This window comes from Microcebus murinus, chromosome 11 (assembly GCF_040939455.1).
Source record: "Microcebus murinus isolate Inina chromosome 11, M.murinus_Inina_mat1.0, whole genome shotgun sequence".
Taxonomy (NCBI): domain Eukaryota; kingdom Metazoa; phylum Chordata; class Mammalia; order Primates; family Cheirogaleidae; genus Microcebus; species Microcebus murinus.
Genome location: NC_134114.1, coordinates 70,601,583 through 70,621,694, shown reverse-complemented (window position 1 = coordinate 70,621,694; position 20,112 = coordinate 70,601,583). Strand labels below are relative to the sequence as shown.

The window sequence follows — 20,112 nt, the reverse complement described above, 5'->3', positions numbered from 1 at the left end:
TAAAATAAAGCCATAAAGAATTAATTAATATTTATGATCCTTTTATTACAAGGTTTGCCTGCAATTGGAGATTCACTTTCCTAGTAACAATCAGAAGTCAGACTCTGTCTGTTGGTAGTTTATTAAAAAATGAAAGCATTTTTTAAAAATCAATCTTCTTGAAACATAAAAAGGATAAGTAAAATAAAGGTTTGTGTAAATCTTTTTCTTTGCTGAGGCTTTTTTCCTAATACAATGGACATGATTTGTCATAATTAATTATAGAATTTGTAGTTATCTCAATAATTTGAATTTATCTTGGATGGCATTCACATTTTAGTTCTCAAATCTTCTGTTTCAAGAGGTGTAGGATATAGCTAGATGATGGCAAATAGATAGTTTTTTCTTTTCTTTTCCTCAAAACACAAAAGTTAGACTTTTATTTATTTATTTATTTAGAGACAGGGTCTCTGTCATTTGGCCTAGAGTGCAGTGGCATGATCATAGCAATTGTAGCCTTGAATTCCTGGACTCAAGCCATCCTCTTGCCTCAGCCTCCTAAGTAGCTGCGACTACAGGCACACACCACCATGCCTAGCTAATTGAAAAAAAGAATTTTTTTTTTTAAGAGATGGGGTCTCACTGTGTTGCCCAGGCTGGTTTTGAACCACTGGCCTCAATGGATCCTTCTGCCTCAGCCTCCTAAAGTGCTGGGATTACAAACATGAGCCACTGTGCCTGGACTTTTAAATTATGGCCAGAGACTTCACCAGGATTATGTGGGATATTGGTTGTTTTCTCGTTTTTGTTTTAAAATTTTTATACTGATGGAATAAGGTTAAAATATATGCTAAAGGCAATTGAAAGGGAAAAGGGAAAAGGAAAATTGAATGAAGGTCTACAGACATGGAGGAGCCCAGGAAGAGAGCTGTGGTGAGGGTGAGGATGGAGTGACCGTCTTGGTCACAGTTGACATATAACTGGGGACATGGCTCCATCCTAGCCCAGTTTTACCAGTTCCCTTATGTCCCAAACCCAGTGTCTTGTATTTACAAATGTCCATTGAGTGAACTTTCCAAGAAGATGTGAAGATTTTGAATTCTTCAAAACGGTTACTACTAATAGTACTTCAAGAATTCAGATAGTGGCTTTGGCTAAGCATGAATGTAAAAAGAATTAGTGGCCTTTGATGAGCTGATAAACAGGAGATATTTTCAGTTTTTGTAATCATATTTGAAAAGGAGCATAAGAGAGATCATGTGATATTATTTCTTTGGAAATTGAGTCTCAGATTTTAAGTGTCATATCAGAGGCAAGAAATTAATTTCAAGAAATATTGTTTTTCTCCTAAGTTTACATAACTATAGGTAGAACTCTCTTAAGCTAATTTCTTCTCAATGTTCTGTGATTTCCAGTTAGTGACACTAACTAAAAAGCAATTCTGCCTCTACTCTGACAGGAAGACTTTTGTTCCTTGGTCATTCCAAATTGTACTGGAGCTGAAATCCCTGTAGCTTCATAGCAGATGTGATCTTTCCCTTTCCTAAATTTCTGTGGCACAATTAATTTATCAATAGGTAGAATCATGAGATGGAGACATCATAAATTGCTAAAAAACAACATGAGCTTTGCAGTTAGATACTTTCTAGCTGTATGACTTTGGGCAAATTACTTAATCTCCATGATTATAAATGTTCTCATCTTTAAATGGGGTTAAGATCTACCCTGCAGACCTGGGTACACTAAGCATTTTGAGCACTTAGTAAATGGTAGGCCTTTGTAAATGACAATTACTATATTTATTATTTCTGTCTACTGATACATCTCATTTAAAACTGTCTTAACTTTTGCTTTCCCTGTGTTTAGCTTTTCACTTATTTATGTGTTTTTTTCCCCAACTGTATGTGGTGAGGACTATATCTTTGGCTATTCCAAAACCAATTTACATACTATGGGCACTCAAAAATCATTCATTCATTCATTGGCTTCTACTTGCATTTGAATGTGTGCAGGGTGCTAAGGATACAAAGATGGATGAGACATAGCCCTGCCTTGGATAGTTTTTAACTTTCTACTGTGGTAGCGTTTTCAAAGTTGGATGATAAGATTTGGGTCTGTGTATTTACTTCATTGACCAAATACTTTTTCTTTTCTTATAAGTCACTGTCTACGAAACAAGCGTCAGCAGTAAGAGATATCTATCTAGGGAGTGACTGGCAGGTGCTGCCCTTGCCAAGCCCTTGTTAAAAGACAGCTTTATCTCCTTATGGCCAAGACTCTTGCCATGGAAGCACTAAGTTCCTGGCTTAGGACATTACTTATGTGAACATCTGACTGAGACCCTTCTGGAAGGAGGAGGCAGAGTGGAGGGGTTCCACATGCTTCTCTTTATCAGGTCTAGTGTTCAGTGCCCAAGTCCCAGGAATTTACCAGAAAACTCACAGACAATATTGTGGCTTTTAAGTTCAATATAAAATGTAAGTTTTGTTTTGATCATTAAAGTTGATTTTGTTAAAGTTTCTAAATGGGAAAGTTGCTTGATTAAACTTTAATGTTATTAAAATGCTTTTATTTAAAAGTTAATCCCTTTGATCAGAGATAGTTCTTTCTTTAAAAAAAGAAAAGCAAATTATATACCCTTTTTATTTTAATTTTAAATTTAAATGTACCTCAAAGTCCTAATGTTAGCAGCAATTTATATACTTTTTTTTTTAAGTTGTGGAACTATTTATTCCCATTTTTGTTCAAAGTTAACCTTGCTGAAAGCTAAAATCTAATATACAAGACTAAAATAAAGTATTCTGATTGAAAACATAAAAGCCTTATCTGCCTTGCTTTCTCTTTGAACAAAATATATTTCAATACGAATCTCAAAGGATTGATATCTCTAATGTGAAAGAATACTACAAATTGATAAGAAAAAGACAAAAATCCTAATACAAGATTTGATAAATGATAAGAATAGGCAATTCACAGAAAAGGAAATTCAAATGGTGAAGGGTGAATACAAGTTAAAACAGATGCTTTCTTTGTCCTTTGATTGGCAAATATTACAGAAAGAAAAATCCAGTGTTGGTAAGATTGTAGAGAAAGGCCTTCTCATACATTGCTGGTGGTAGTGCTACAACATTTTAGCACTACAACTTAAATTGCTGCAACATTTTAAGAAAGAATTTTTTATTTGTTTGAGACAGAGTCTTGCTCCATCACCTGGGCTAGAGTGCAGTGGCATCATTATTGCTCACTGGAACCTCAAACTCCTGGGCTCAAGCAGTCTCCTCCTGCCTCAGCTTCCTGAGTAGCTGGGACTAGAAGCATGTGCCACCACATTAGGCTAGTTTTTCTCTTTGTTGTATTATAGAAATGAGGTCTCGCTCTTGCTCTTGCTCAGGCTGGTCTTGGTCTCCTGGCCTCAAGCAATCCTCCTGCCTTGGCTTTCCAGAGTGCTAGGATTATAGGCATGAGCCATCATGACAGGCCAAAATTTTTTAAATTATTAAGTATATATACTCTTTGATCTAGAAAGTTTGCCTATAGAAATAAAATCACAAGTATAAGTGTATCTAAGGATATAAACATAATACTTTTTTTTGTTTTTATGGTGACCATAAACTAGAAATAATATATTCAGCTATAAGATAAATGGTTGAATTAATTATAGTACATATATAAGTTAAAATATTCATATAATCATGATATTAGTATATCCTGGGGAGACATTCAAGATATACTGGAAAACAATTTATTGAGTAATGTATATGGGAATTATTTTAATAACCCATGCTTTCTGTATATATATATATACATCATATATATATGATGTACATATTCTTTTTCTGTTGTATATTAACAAGGAGGAAAGTATGGCGGGATAGATATATCCTTGGTGTTTGCATTGGTTACATTAGGAAGTGGAGATGGTGACCTCTTTTTTTCATTTTTGCTTTATTTTGTTCATTACCTTAAATACATATTAATTTTTAATAAAAAATTGGAGAAAATTTAAATAAAAATCAATTATATAACTAAATATATTATTCGAGCTCATTAAATATTTGCATGGGGAAAATATGATTTATAGATTTACTGCTACCTTCTGTAATACTACTGAAAATTTGAGACTTCATTACTTAAGTGAGAAAAAGATTCCAATTCACACTATCATAAAAGTGTCTGGGCTCAGATTTAACTATTTAGATGGCTGGTCTATAAGCTGATTTCCTACAGCACCAAAGATAAAAAAAAAATAAGCATTATCATTAATGAAGCAGTCAGCCCTAGATCTCAAATATTTTTTTCCTCTTTTCCATTTGTTAATATATTTTATCCCTTTAAGTTAGCCTTCCATTTCAGATTATAAATCCTATCTCTTCCCTATAAAATCAATTCTTAATCTGTATATTGAGAAATAGATTACTTTCCTTTGGATATTTTTGTCTTAATTTCAAGCTAAAAGTATTAGATTAAGCATCACAGAACTATTTACTGAGCACCCCAATTGTGCTAGAATTTAAGAACCTAGAAATGCTTTCTTAGAATATGAAGAAAGTAGGTATTTTGTGTGTACTCAATGCATCTACTTCTCTAAATTTTAGTGATGATTATTTTTTTTTTATCCATTTCTAAGACACACGTATTTCTCATTTTAACATCTTCAAAATCAGGAGGTATCTTAATATGAGGATATGCCATGGTTTACTTGTTAGCTTCATGTCTCAGAGGTACAGAGGTTTACTTGTTAGCTTCATGTCTCATAAGAAGCACATATAATAGTGCTTCTTATAGTCAAAGGCACTAAATTTAATACAATACAGTAGAGGCAGAGAGAAATGGAGTAAGCAGAGTATTATTAACAGAGTATGGATTTGACTAGGATATTAAACCGGAGTGATATGGGACACAGAAGAAAAAGAACAAGGATACAAGGGACAGTAGGTAGTATCCAAGTGACTACAATTTTGCCTTTGTCCTTTGCCTGCACCCAGGACCCTGGGACATGGTTGTCATTTAAATAAGAAAAGGACATTTGAGAATGAAGAGGCCAGAAATTTGAGTGTTTGTGGAGCCCTGTCTCCTTTACTACTTTCTCATTGATTAGGGGGAAAATTCATTTTAAGCTGGAATAGAGCTCAGTCTTAAAAAGGAATAATGTAAAGGGAGTAAATGGAGAATCTTAGAAGAAATCTTAAAGGAAGAGTTTGTAAATCAAAATTGTTTTAAAAAATTTTTGATAATCTTGGAGAATCAATTTATATTTAATAGTGCTTTAGATTGAGGCATTTTAATATACAATTGGTGATAAGTTAAAATTACAGGAAGGTTAGAATGAGTATGTCAATTCAGTTAAGATGCAAACAAAGATAATGACAAATTAATATTCATATTTCTTCTTTTATTATGAATATTGTACAAGTTACTTTAGAATATTCTCTGCATCTATTGGCTGCTTTATTTCTTGGCCATATTCAAATTCCTGGGATAGGTTTTTATATAATGCCAAAGCTTTCAGTAGGCAAAACTCTTTGGAATGCATTTAACAGAATTAAAAATCTTCTATTCACTTACTTGAATTCCAAAATGTTCATTTCATGGCGATAATCCCCCTGGACCATCTTTATATTCGAGATTTGCTCAGAATTGGCAGTCTCTATCTTTCCTAAGAGCTGCATTACCTAATGAGAGTACAAGAGGGAACTTTTTTGTATGTGAACAAAACCACCAGCATTTACATTAATTATACTTTAAGCCTAAAGTGAGCCAGCAAACAGACTTGAATCTAAAGCACAATTGCTTTTGAAAATGATTTATTTTCAAGTGGTTATGAGTAATAGTTACACTGTTTTCAGGGAACAAATAATAGGGGGGTGTGTTCCATTCTGTTGTCAATAATATACTTTTTGATCATAGGCTACCTAAGCATATAACAAAAACATGCTATCACCAGTAGTTTAATTTGTTCATTTGATTATTTCTTTACTTTCTGTCTCCCTGGTTACAATGTATGCCACTATATCCTATCACCACTAAACCTAGTCCACATTAGGTGACCAATGGTAAATGCTCAACAAATACCTATTAAATAAATGTTTAAATGAACAATCAGGCTCTGAAGAAAACATACATTACTGGCCTAAGAGTATGTGTCAGGGATTTCCAGATAGTATTCTGACATAAGCACAAGTGAATCCCAAGTGAAATGACATATAAAAATAGGCAAAAAACAAGTTCCACTTCTGGAGCTTAAGACTAGAGTATCTTCCTCATTGCCAGAAACACTGAGAAAGTTTCTTTAGATAAAAAAAAAAACAAAACTAGATTAACAAATAGATGCATAATTGTAGCCCATAATCATGCCTAAAGAGAATGAAACTACATGATTAGCCTTGGTCAAAAAGAATTCAACTCCTAGGCCGGGCGCTGTGGCTCACGCCTGTAATCCTAGCTCTTGGGAGGCCGAGGCGGGCGGATTGCTCGAGGTCAGGAGTTCAAAACCAGCCTGAGCAAGAGCGAGACCCCGTCTCTACTATAAATAGAAAGAAATTAATTGGCCAACTGATATATATATAAAAAAATTAGCCGGGCATGGTGGCGCATGCCTGTAGTCCCAGCTACTCGGGAGGCTGAGGCAGAAGGATCGCTCAAGCCCAGGAGATTGAGGTTGCTGTGAGCTAGGCTGACGCCACGGCACTCACTCTAGCCTGGACAACAAAGTGAGACTCTGTCTCAAAAAAAAAAAAAAAAAAAAAAAAAAAAAAAAAAAGAATTCAACTCCTAATACAGATGGCCCATAGGAAGGAGAGTGGGCATTTAATTAAAATCTGAGTTCTCTTAGAAAATATTGATGTGAATAATGTTAAGATTTTGAATGAATAAATGTTGGGTGGGCAACCAATAGCACCTGAATGCTATTTACAGGAGACACACTTAAAACAGGGTAAATGCAGAAATGTTAAAATAATAGGCAAATATATTCCTAGTAAAAGCAAAGTAAAAGCAGCTAGAGCAATATTAATGTTACATAAAATGTCATTTAAGGCAAAATATATTTAAAAATGGGACAAAGATGGTCATCTTTACAGATAAAGAGTAAAATGCACAGTGAAAAATAGAGGGCTTTGAAGCTTTATTTACTTCATAGATTGAACTAAGATGCGACAGCTTTTTAGGATAAACTAATAGAGATGATATATTAGTCATTTTAAATGACTTTTCTTCACTCTTTACTGGACAAATAAATAAAATATAAATAATATATGAAGATATAAAAAACAAATTTATTTAAGAAATTTGTATACCAAACTGTGTATCTTGCAAACAGCAAGCACTCATTCTCTCCCAGTGCCCACTGAGCATTTCCAACAACTAGGCACATGTGTGACTATAAAGAAAATCTCAAATTATTCCAAAAAGCAAGAAAAGCACATGCTATAACTCTAACTTCACTGCACTAAAACTAGAAATTAATAAGAAAAGTATAAAGAAATAAAAATGCAATCACTTGAGTAAAAAACAACAACAAAAAACTTCCCTGCTCTTTTAATTCTAGTGCTTCACATGAAAATGTGCCTCTCAGATATCCTACTGCAAGGAGAATAATTGGCCAAGGGCCTTGTCTGCTGTGCTCAAAATCCATCACCATGTATCCAGACTGTGCTTCCCATGGGCCGCTCCCAGCCAATGTCTGAGTTGTGTTCCTGAGATTAGTGATTTTGGTTCGATGACCCAAGGAACTTGATGACATGATCTTAGAATGGCATTGCACTCTAAGGCCTTCTTCCCTCATGTTTTTCACAGAAACCAAACTTGTATGGCAGTCCGAAGATTTTCCCTGTTTAATCCAGCTCTCTCTCCATTTTTCCTCATAGTCTTTTCCTTCAATAAACCCCTGCACACCTAATTCCCTTATCACATTTGTTTCTCAAAAGATCTAGACTAACACAAATCAAAATCAACTCTACAATTATAATTTACTTAAATAGAAATGATAATGAAAACATTATATATCAAAAGGATGGAGCCAAATTTATAATCAGAAGTAAATTTGTGGCATTAAATATCTTCATAATTATACAAGAAAGAATGAAATTATATAAATGAACCATTCATTCACAAAATTAAAAAGGGAGTAACAAATTTAACCAAAGAAAAGCAGGATGTAGAAATTGACAAAGGAGGTAGAATGGCCCCACAAACATGGCCATGCTGTAATCCCTGGAACCTGTGAATATATTGTGTTATAAGAGATTTCCAGCTGTGATTAAGATTACAGATGTTAAAATAGGGAGAGTATTCTGGATAATCCAAATGAACTTAATTTAATCTCATGAGCCCCTAAAAGCAGAGAACTTTCTCCAGCTGTAGTGGGAGAGCTGTAGTAGAAGATGAAGTCAGAATGGACTGAAGCATGAGATGGATTTGACCTGCTATTGCTGGAGAGAGGCCACATGAAAAACATGACAAGGCAGTCAGGCAGCTTCTGGATCAAAGACTGGCCCCAGTTAACAGCCAGCAAGAATCTCAGTCCTACAACTGCAAGAAACTGAATTTGATCAAAAGCTTGAATGAATCTAGAAGAGGATTCATCCTCAAAAGGACACAGCTCTGCAGACACTTTGATTTCTGCCTTGTGAGACCCTGAGCAGAAGGTCCAGTCTTGTCTCCTCCCAACTTTTGACCTACAGAAACTCTGACATAATACATTTGTGTTGTTTTACACCACTATGTTTGTGGGAATTTATTATGGCAGCAATGGAAAACTAATATGCAGACATTTTAAAAATTAATAAGAAAAAAAGTTATATCAATAGGTAAATCCAAGAGCTGGTTTTTTGAAAATGTAGTAGATAATGTGTTTTCTACTCTGAACATGAAGAAAAGTGAGGAAACATAAATATTAAAATTAGGAATAAAAAAAGAGTAGTTATGAATATCTATAAGCCAAGTAATATAGCAGAAACATTCTTAAAACTGAAATTATAGGTGAAATGGAAGCCCAATAATTATAGGAGACTTTAATTCACCTCTCTCAATCTAAGACAGAAGCAGCAGACCAAAAAATAAGGATAAGAAGATTTAACCAGGAAGTTATTTCTTATAAATACCTAATAAACTTTATACTCTAGAAATACAGAATATACATTCTTTTAGAACATGTACAAAAATTGACTATCCAGCCACCAAAAAAAAACCAAAAAAAAAAAAAAACCCAACTCAAATTAGTTCAAAAACTAAAACTGGTATACACAAAAAGTTTTACTTAAAATGAGATGAAACTAAAAATGAATATAGGCATAATAAAATAAAAAGTCTTTAACTCGGAGGGGGAAAAACAACTCCTCTTAACTGTTTAAGAGAAAATATAATATGCAATTGCAGAATTTCTAGGAAACAATAATGAAATTACTACATATCAAAACTTAGGGGTATAAGGGGAAAAGAACAAATGAATGCTCAGGGAAAATTTGCAATCATAAATGCTTATATCAGTAAAAAAGAGAATACAAATACATAAGCTTTAAAAAGTTAGAAAATGAATAACAAAACATACTGCAGGCAAGGAAAAAATTAATAAAAATATAAGCTGAAATTGGTGAGCTGGAAAACAGAAGCAGAACTAAAAATACATAAGAATATTGGCTCATTGTAGAACAATTAGTACAACTGTTAAGGCATAACTACCTGAATCAAGAAAAAAAGAGAAAAGCACAAATATACAAAATAATAAAATGGTAAAAGGAAATAAAAGCAGAGGGAATTAAAACTATCTTAAAAGTATTTTGTACAACTTTACAATAACTTTAAAATCTGAAGGAAATAGGTATTTTTTCCAAGAAAAAGTAATTTACTAAAGCTAACCTCTGAAGATTATCTTTAGTACTCTTTAGAAGTTAGCTGAATTTTCACATAAACAATTGAACAAATATATCAAAGGGCTTCCTTCTCCACCAAACTATCAGGCTCAGATGTTTTCAGGGGCAAAGCTATCAAATCCCTAAAGAATAGATAATTATAATCTTTAAACTGTTTCAGAGCATAGAAAAGGGAAAATTTTCAAATTATTTTATGAGGTCAATACAATGTTGATTCTAAAATCTGAAAAAAATTGCACAAAACATAGGTTAATCTTATAAGAATTTATGCAGAATTCTTAAATACAATATCAGCAAACATAATCCAGTAGTACAAATATGTCATAATCAGTACAATTTATTTTAGAAAAGCAAGTGTGGTTTAATAATAGAGAATGTATCATATAAATAATTATGCAGATATAACAGAAAACTCACATAATTCTATTCATAAATGCTGAAAAGGCATTTGACAAAATTCAATAATCATTCTTGGTTTTAAAAAATTCAATAAAATAGGAATAGATATTAAACATCCCTAATGGGGAAACTTACTTTCCCCATCATAAGGGAAACACTGGGGACATTTCTATTAAAGTTGGGAACAAGACTGGGATACCCACTATTCCTACACTACTGTTTAACATTGTCTGGAATTATTAAAGCAATTAGAAAAAACAGATATGGAAAAAGATGAGGTAAAACTATTATCATTTACAAATTATATGATTGTGTATCTGGGGACAAAAAAATCACTATGATCAAAAGAATTCATTGTGGAGTATGAAATTAATACAGCCTTCATAATGTAAAACTAATAACTAATAGATATAATGAAGCTCCTATTATAATAAACTAAGAAGAAAAAAGATTTAAAAATCTTGAAATACATTTAACAAGAAATAATGCCAAATCGACATGAGGAAAATTTGAAAACATGCCTGAAGGATATAAAAGTGATCCTGAACAAATGAGAAGCATTCTATGTTCCTGGATAGACCATTCAGCATTATGACTATGTCAATTCTAAAGCTAATTTGTAAATTTAACATGATTTCCATAAAAATTAAAATAGAGTTGCTTTGTTGATTTATTTTCTGGAACTAGACAGGCTGATTTTAAAATCATATGCAAAAATAAACTATTAATAAGAAAATAGGGGGAAAAAGTAATGGTAGGAACTAACTGATTATTAATAACTAATAATTAATTATTAATAATAAATAACTAAAACACATATTAGGAAAACTCCAAATGGATCAGGATTTAAGTGTAAACAATAAAGCCATGACAGTGCTAGAGGAAATATGAGCAATTCTTTCAAGGATTTGTGTAGGGAAGCTCTTTCTGTGACTTAAAATTCTAGAAGCCATAAAAGAAAGAAATTCAGCTATAAATAGAGAACATGTGCATGTCAAAAGTCAAAAGACCAGTGACAAACTGGGAAAATGTACTTGCAGCTCATATCATAGAGAAAGGTCCCATGTCCTTAACATATTAATATGGGCTCCTAGAAATAGACAAGAAAAAGTAAAATAGCCCAATAGAGAAATGGACAAAAGGCATGAACAGACAGCTCACCAAAAAAAGAAATACAAATAGCCCTTAAATATGTGAAAAGATGCTCATCTTCACTCATAATAAGAAAGACTAATTAAAACACAAAGATACTATCTTTTTTCTATAAGAATTTTTCTTATATTTTCTATAAGAATGGCAAAATTCAAAAGGTGAACAGCACTGCACTGGTGAGGCAATGGGAATATAGGACATTTTACATATTTCTGGTAGTTATGCAATAAGGTAATAGCCTTATAGAAAGCAATTTGACAAGATCTTTCAAAATAACAATCACATGTACCTTTTGATCCAGAATTCCCACTTCTGGATATATATTCTACAGATATATCTACACATATACAAAATAATATAAGTGCAAGATTATTCATTGCAGCATTGTTTGAAAGAGCAAAATATTAGGAGGGATTGGTTAAGTGAACTATTACATACAAAGGAACAATATGCAGTTTTTTAAAAAGAATGAGAAAGCTCTCTATGCATCGATATAGAAAGATTTCCAGGATATAGTTATTTAGTTAAAAAAAAGATAGATGCACAGCAATATATATAATATGCTATCTTTTGTGTAATATGGGAGAAATAAGAATTTGTGTTTGCATTTGCTTGTATCTGCATAAAGGCATACCAAACAGATTCATAACAGACCAATAAAAATGGTTACCTGTGAAGGTCATGAAAAGACATATGAATAGTGACGGGTGGCAGTAAAAACTCTTGAGGTATGTTTTCTTACATAGTTTGATTTTTAAACTATATATATTCATTACCTTAAAAGAACACTAAGCAGAGAGAAAGAAACAGAGAGTCCAATGTCACTTTTGAACTGAGATGCAAAATCCAATACTGAATTATTACATAATAACTGTATAGCTTTCATTACAGAAATGCAAGAATGTTTCAGTATTGGGAAATGTATTCACTCATAAGAAGGCCAAAGAAGTAAACAAACAAATCCTCAAACCAAAGAACAACCAATATGGTGATTCTAGGAATTTGTTGATATCTAACAGGCATTTGATAAAATTAAATGTTCAGTCCTAATAAAAACTAAGTGGGCATCAATGGATACTTCCTCACATGATTAAAAATATTTTAAACCAACATCCAACAGAAAACAACAAAGACTTTCCGAGTATAATCAGGAACCAGATAAGCTGTCTTCTACGTCAATTTTATTTAACAGTGTTCTGGAAGTTCTAGGCAATACCTTAAAAATAAGTGATGAGATTTTAAATTAGAAAACCAGAGATGAATTGCTATGACACATTGTTGTTGTGGATATGATTGAGTACCTTGAAAAACTAAGAGAATCAACCAAAAAATTATTAGGACTAATTAGATGGGTAAGTAGGAGGGTTTCAGATGGGACTGGAGAAACTATGTTCCCAGTAATGTCTGCCCTTGATTGACTGGCTTCCACCAATAAATAATCAAACACCTAACTTTCATATCCCAGTTTCCAGAGGATGTCCACTTCATTCTGTCCAAATGACTTCAGAGGAGATGTGCTTATTTTGTAGAGGGTATGTGACAAAGTGGGACACAGAAAACTTTGCACTAGGCTCCAGTTTAATTAAGCTGATGACTGGGAAGAAGAGATAGGGGAGAGAGATACTTCAGACAGAAAAGAGCATGAACAGGGGGAGGATGTGAGACATCTTGGTGTGAGTGGGGACCCACCTAGGTAGCTCAGCATCACTGGGCATAAAGGGTGAGTCAAGAAGCACAGACAATAACCAGGGGCCAGGGTAGAGAAGACCTTTAATATCCAGGCCATAGGATTTATGTGTTATTTTGTAAGAGAAATAACCTATTGTAGGTTTTAAGCCAAGCTGTAACATGATCAACTCACATTTATGTTGGACTTTTAGTAACAATAGCTTCCATGGGAAATTCTTTTGCTTATAATCCTTGGTTCCATAGTCTTTGAGGGGAACTCAGAGAGTAAAAATATAATGGCAATGGTGGAATCAAGCAGTATGTGCTTACCATGGATGGCTGAGTTGGAATATAGGAAGCACTCATTAAATATTTATTGATTGAACTGATTGTACTCACAGTGTATATGAGTGAGCTGTCATATATAAACTCTGTGAAAGAAAAAGTTTTTTAAAAAAAATTACTACCTGACTGGGCATGTTGATAAGCTATAATGATATTACTTCTGACAGCCACACATATTCATAATATCTATTTTTAGTTACCTTCATTTCCAAGTTCTTGGAAACAGTTTCTATGGCAGGCGCAAGCTCTTGAATTGCTTTCTCAAGTTGCCGGTACTCATGCCTGATGAACTGAATGTCTCCAGAAAGTTTCATGATGCTTGAATCACATCTAGTGGCAAGATGGAAATTGGTGTGAGATAAATAGGTTCATAACATTTTTAATACCATAGTAGGACCTGTGCATTTATTTGATGGCCAAAGTCCTAAAGTTATTTGAATAATGAGTTGGTGGAGGTAGAAGCATATACAGGGTTCTTCTTCCTCATTTTTCTTTTCTCTTCCTGCTGGGAGAGAAACCAAGTTGGATACATTGGCCCAAACCAGAACACCAAGTTGAAATAGTTTAGTTGGGGACATTGGGGTATATTGAGGGAAATTTTAAGTCTTCAGCTTTATATTAACTCAGTTATAGGAATTACAGCAGATTTTGATGTTTTAGGAATATACCCTGCTGCCTATGGTTAGACAAAATTAAACATTTTTCTTCTTTTACATCATATTATGAATCTATTTTCCTCCCTTTAACCTCTTTTATTGGCCCCCAGATTACCAATTCACCTTTGGCTAGAAAAGGTGTCCCAACTAATCCAAATCTTCCAATCCATCATCTCCAATTTCTTACCCTCTTAGCCCCAATCAAAACTCCTATTCCTACTGGAGACTGTATAAACACATAAAAATTAAACAACATACTCCTGAATGACCAATTGGTCTATGAAGAGATTAAGAAGGAAAATTGAAAATTTCTCTAAACAAATGAAAATGAAACACAACATATCAAAACCTGTGGAATACAGCAAAGGCCATACTGAGAGGAAAATTTATAGCAATAAGTGCCTACATTTAAAAAGTAGAAAAATTTCAAATAACCTAATGATGCATCTTAAAGAACTAGAAAAAGAAGAGCAAACAAAACTCAAATAGAAGAAAAGAAATGATAAAGAGTAGAACAGAAATAAGTTAAATTGAAAAAAACCCCAAAAGATCAATGAAAAAAAAGTTGGTTTTTTTAAAAGAAAAAATTGACAAACCTTTAAGCTAGATGAATGAAAAAGAGAGATGACACAAGTAAATAAAATCAGAGATGAAAAAGGAGACATTGCAACTGATACTGCAGAAATTCAAAGGATTATTAGAGAATACCGTGAATAGCTATATACCAATAAATTGGAAAACCTAAAAGAAGTGGATAAATTGCTAGATACATAAAACCTACCCAGATTGAACCAGAAAAAAATAAAAACCTGAATAAACCAATAACAAGTAATGAGATAGAAGCAGTAATAAAAAGCCTCCCATCAAAGAAATGCCCAGTCAGTACCCAACTGCTTCACTGTTGAATTCTATTAAGCATTCAAAGAAGAATTCATACCAATCCTAAAATAGTCCAAAAAATGGAAAAGGGAATGCTCCCAAACTCATTCTGTGAGTCCCATATCATCCTGATATCAAATCCAGACAAAGACACACAAAAAAAGAAAACTATAGGTCAATATCTGTAATGAACATAGATGCAAAATGTTCTCAGCAAAATATTAGCACACCAAATTCAACAACGTATTTAAAAGATTATTCATCACAATCAAGTGGGATTTGCCCTGGGATGCAAGGATAGTTCGATATACAAAAATCAATCAATGCAATACATCATATCCACAGAATGAAGGACAAAAACCATATCATTTCAATTGATGCTAAAAAAGCATTCAATAAAATTCAATATACTTCATGATAGAAAAAAAAGCTATCAAAAAGCTGGGTATAGAAGGAACTTACCTCAACACAATAAAAGCCATCTATGACAGACCCACACAGGTAGTATCATACTGAATGGATAAAAACTAGAAGTCTTTCCTCTAAGATCTAGAACAAGACAAGGATGCCCACTTTCACCACCATTACACAACACAATACTGGAAGTTCTGGCAAGAGCAATTAGATAAAAGAAAGAAATAAAGGGCATCCAAATTGGAAAGGAATAAGTCAAATTATCCTTGTTTGCAGATAATATGATCTTATATCTACAGAAACCTAAAGATTCCACAAAAAAGCTATTAGAACTGATAAATAAATTCAGTAAAGTTGCAGGATACAAAATCAACACAAAAATCAGTAGCATTTCCATATGCCAACAGCAAACAATCTGAAAAAGAAATCAAGAAAGTAATCCCATTTACAAGAGCTACAAATAAAATTAAATGCCTAAGAATAAACTTAATTAAAGAAGAGAAAGGTCTCTATAACAAAAACTATAACACACTGATGAAAGAACTTGAAAAGGACACAAAAAAATCGAAAGATATTTCATGTTCATGGATTGGAAGAATCAATATTGTTAAAATGTCCATACTACTCAATGTAATCTACAGATTCAATGCAATTCCCATCAAAATACCACTGACATTCCTCACAGAAAAAGAAATTCCTAAAATTTATACAGAACCACAAAAGACCCAGAATAACCAAAACCATCCTGAGCAAAAAGAACAAAACTGGAGGAATCACATTACCTAACTTCATATCATACTACAGAGCTGTAGTAAATAAAGGCAGCATGGTACTCACATAAAAAGAGATACATAGACCAATGGAAGAGGATAGAGAACCCAGAAATAAATCCACACATCTGTAGTGCACTTATCTTTAACAAAGGTGCCAAGAACATAACATCAGGGAATTGACAGTCTTCAGTAAATGGCATTGGGAAAACTGGATATCCATATGCAGAAGAGTGAAATTAGACCCTTATCTCTCACCAAATACAAAAATCAAATCAAAGTGGATTAAAGTCTTAAATCTAAGACCTGAAACTATGAAACTACTAAAAGAAAACATTGGGTAAATACTTCAGGGCATTGGTCTGGGCAATGATTTCTTGAGTAATAGCCCCAAAGCACAGGCAACCAAAGCCAAATTGGACAAATGGGATCACATCAAGCTAAACTCCTACAGAATAAAGAAAACAATCAATAAAGGGAAGAGACAACCCACAGAATGGAAGAAAATATTTGTGAGCCATCCATTTGACAAGTGATTATTAACAAAAATATATAAGGGTCTCCAGCTACTCAATAGGAAAAAATAAAATAATCTGATTAAAATATGGGCAAAGATCTGAATAGACATTTCTCAAATGACAACATACAAATAGCCAAGAGGTATACAAAAAAATTGCTCAACATCATTAATCATTGGAGAAATGCAAATCCAAACTACAATGAGGTATCTCACCCAAGTTAGAATGGCTTTTATCACAAAAGACAGGCAATAACAAATGCTGGTGAGGATATAGAGAAGGGGAACCCTTGTACACTGTGGAAATGTAAATCAGTGCAACCACTATATAGAACAGTATAGAGGTTCTTAAAAAAAGTAAAAGTAAAAGAGCTACCATATGACCTAGCAGTCCCACTGTTAGGTATATATCCAAAGGAGGGGAATTCAATATGTTGAAAAGATATCTACATTCCCATGTTTATTGAGGCACTATTCATAACAGCCAAGATTTGGTATCAACCTGTGTCCATCAACAGATGAATGGATAAAGAAATTATGGTATATATACAAGTGGAATATTATTCAGCCATAAAAAAGAAACGAAATCTTTGTTGCTGTAATGTGGAGGGAATGGGAGAACATTGTGTTTAGTGAAATAAGCCAAGCACAGAAAAATCTCACATGTTCTCACTCATATGTGGGAGCTAAATATTAAAACAATTGATCTAATGGAGACAGTAGAATGATGATTACCAGAGCCTAGAAAGGATAGCATGGAGGTGGGGGGATAAAGTGGAAAAGATTAGTGGGTTCAAAAATATAGTTAGATACAATGCACAGTTTTTGATAGCACAACACAGTGATTATAGTCAACAATAAGTTATGACATACTTTAAAATTACTAAAAGAGTGGAACTGGATTGTTCCTAACACAAAAAAACAATAAATGCTTAAGGTGATGGGTACCCCAATTACCTGATTTGGTTAATACACATTGTGTGCCTGTATCAAAACATCTTATGTGCCCTATAAACATATGCAACAATTATGTACCCATAAGAAATAAAAATTAACAATTAAAATAAGCAAAACAAAAAGAAAACAGACAACAAATACCCTCCTGTTCCTTGAGTGGTCTCAGTCAGGTGTTGTTTTACATTAGGAAGAAATTAATTTATACTAACATATGAATGAAGCTTTGGGCCATAAAGTTGCATTTGATAATTTAGGGGAAGAATTCTAGTGAGATGAAGCTGGTGAGGTGAGCTGATTAACCAATTTCCCAGAGAAGAAAACACACAGAAACCCTCTTCTCCCTATCATCAATGGCCTCTCTTGACCTTGTATTAACGAATGGTTTCAGTACATTCTCATACATGCTTGAAAGATAGGATGGAGAGCACTGAAGAACTGTATCTTTTGTACATCTGAGTTATGAGAGATGACTCTGACATTTGTCATTTTATACAATAACTGTTTTCACTTTCATCAAGTAATATTTATTAGGAACCACATTTTCATGTTGTCATGCTAAGTGCTATAAATATTGTTTGCCTTATGACTTGTCAACATTTTTTAGGATCCAGAAATAATTTTTTTTTAAGATTTTGGTGCCGAAGGTGAATTAAGATGGTAATTTTGCTTGAGCATTCCCTTCAAGGGATACTAGGTGACTGTGCTGGGGTGTGGGGGCTGGTGGGAGAAAAACATAGGAGTTAATCTAATCAAGAATGGGAGCACCAAAGTCGTGGTCAAAGCCATTTTACACCTTTGTATACACAAACTGTCCTTGTCAGAACAACAGCTCTACTGTTGGTTAGTTAGAATGTCCTCTAGAACGAGTCTGTATTAAGATACCCCAAATCACCTCAGGACTATTGTGGCTACCACCACTCCTGCCACCTCCTCTGTCCCCCTCTTGTTTCCCACCCTCAGGGACAGCTGGTCTGTGCATGGGAGGCTACTGGTTAAGAATTTGTTCTCTGGTGTCAGATAGACCAGCCTTTGCATCCTGCTTCTGCTACTTCCTGGTTTGTGATCTGGGGCAAGCTTCTTAACATCTATGAGTTTCAGTTTTTCTTATCTGAAAAAAAAATGACACCAAGCACAATTTGTCCACCACACAACTCCAGGGGTGCCAGACTCATGAGTGATGATGTGAACAGTATCTGCTGGAGCACCATGTGCCCAACCTTCAAACCGTAAATGGCTGTCCTGAACAGTGTTACCTCATAAGGTTATTTAGGGATGCAAAATGGCGACAAATGCAAAGGTTTTAGCCAGTAGCCAGCACCGAGGGAGCAGCCACACAGCAATAGCAGCTGTTATTTATCCACTTGTCTTTAGAGTTGACCCTCCTCATTCTAACCTCCCTCAACCACTATTCCCCAGCCTAACCCCACATTGATTGTGAGTGGTTTTTCACAGCTGCAATCTCTATATATTATTAATACAAAAGGAAGTTTCTTCACCTCCTTTCTCTTTAGAATGATTTTATTGCTTCTGTTAAAATAGTACATGTGCATTATATTATTAAAATTTCACATAATACAAAAAACAAACAAAAAAAGAAGAGCGTTAATACCATTCCAAATCCCACCTCTCATAAATAACATTGCTAATATTTGGTTACCATTCTTTTCACAATTATACACACACATATATATAAAATATGTATATATTTATATATTACATACACATATGAAGATAGGAAGAAAGAAAATAATTCTAGAATATTGGGATTATATTACATACACCAATTTTAGTTTAAAATGTTACATTTACTTTTACTTTAGCCTAAATGAAGATAGAGAAACTGCTAAATTTTAGATACATATATATTTCATTATGAGAGATATTTGTTCCTTAGAAAAAAGTTATAAAAAGCAATTATAGATTGAAATCATTAAACTTTTTACACTATCACCTCAACTCTAGATATTATCTGTTGATCCTATGCCAAAAAAGTGAGGAAATAAGTTTATATACTTGCTCTTTCAAGATTTTGGTTAATATGTCAAATTCTGTGACATTTGCACTGTATTTTGTACCTAGAATTCCTATAGTTACTTGATCTTCATTCCATCTTTAGATTCTGTGTTCATTGATTGTTCTTTTAAATCATGATTTCTTTCCTGAGATCCTTATTTTGATTCATTCCTCGGTTGGGCAGATTTTGTCATCCAGATTCCAAAAGAAGGGCTCAGGAGTGGTAGAATTCTTACGTGCTTGAGTGCTTGAGAATGCCTGTCTGTTCTTTTATACTTGAAAGGTAACTTTGTTAAGATAAATTTTTTATTTCCTTAAGAACATGATAAACATCGCTCCATTCTTTTTTGGAACTGATTGAAGTGGGGAAGTCATTTTTCCTCCTTTTACATGATTTGCCTTATCTACCTGGAAGCTCAATTTATCCTGGATGTTCAGTAACTTCAACCAGGATATATTGTTCTTACGTCATTTTTTTCCAGGTCACAGTTTAC

General features: G+C 33.6%; 1 protein-coding gene across 1 annotated transcript in view; it reads right to left on the bottom strand.

The window, feature by feature from the left end:
• Positions 1-20,112, bottom strand: part of FAM81B (family with sequence similarity 81 member B) — a 63,127-nt gene that overhangs the window by 7,240 nt on the left and 35,775 nt on the right. Inside the window, exons 6-7 of the mRNA XM_012774019.3 lie at positions 13,613-13,742; positions 5,545-5,651 (exon numbers count right to left, since the gene is read on the bottom strand). Of these exons, the coding sequence (XP_012629473.2) occupies positions 5,545-5,651; positions 13,613-13,742 (237 nt within the window). The remainder of the gene's footprint in view (positions 1-5,544; positions 5,652-13,612; positions 13,743-20,112) is intronic.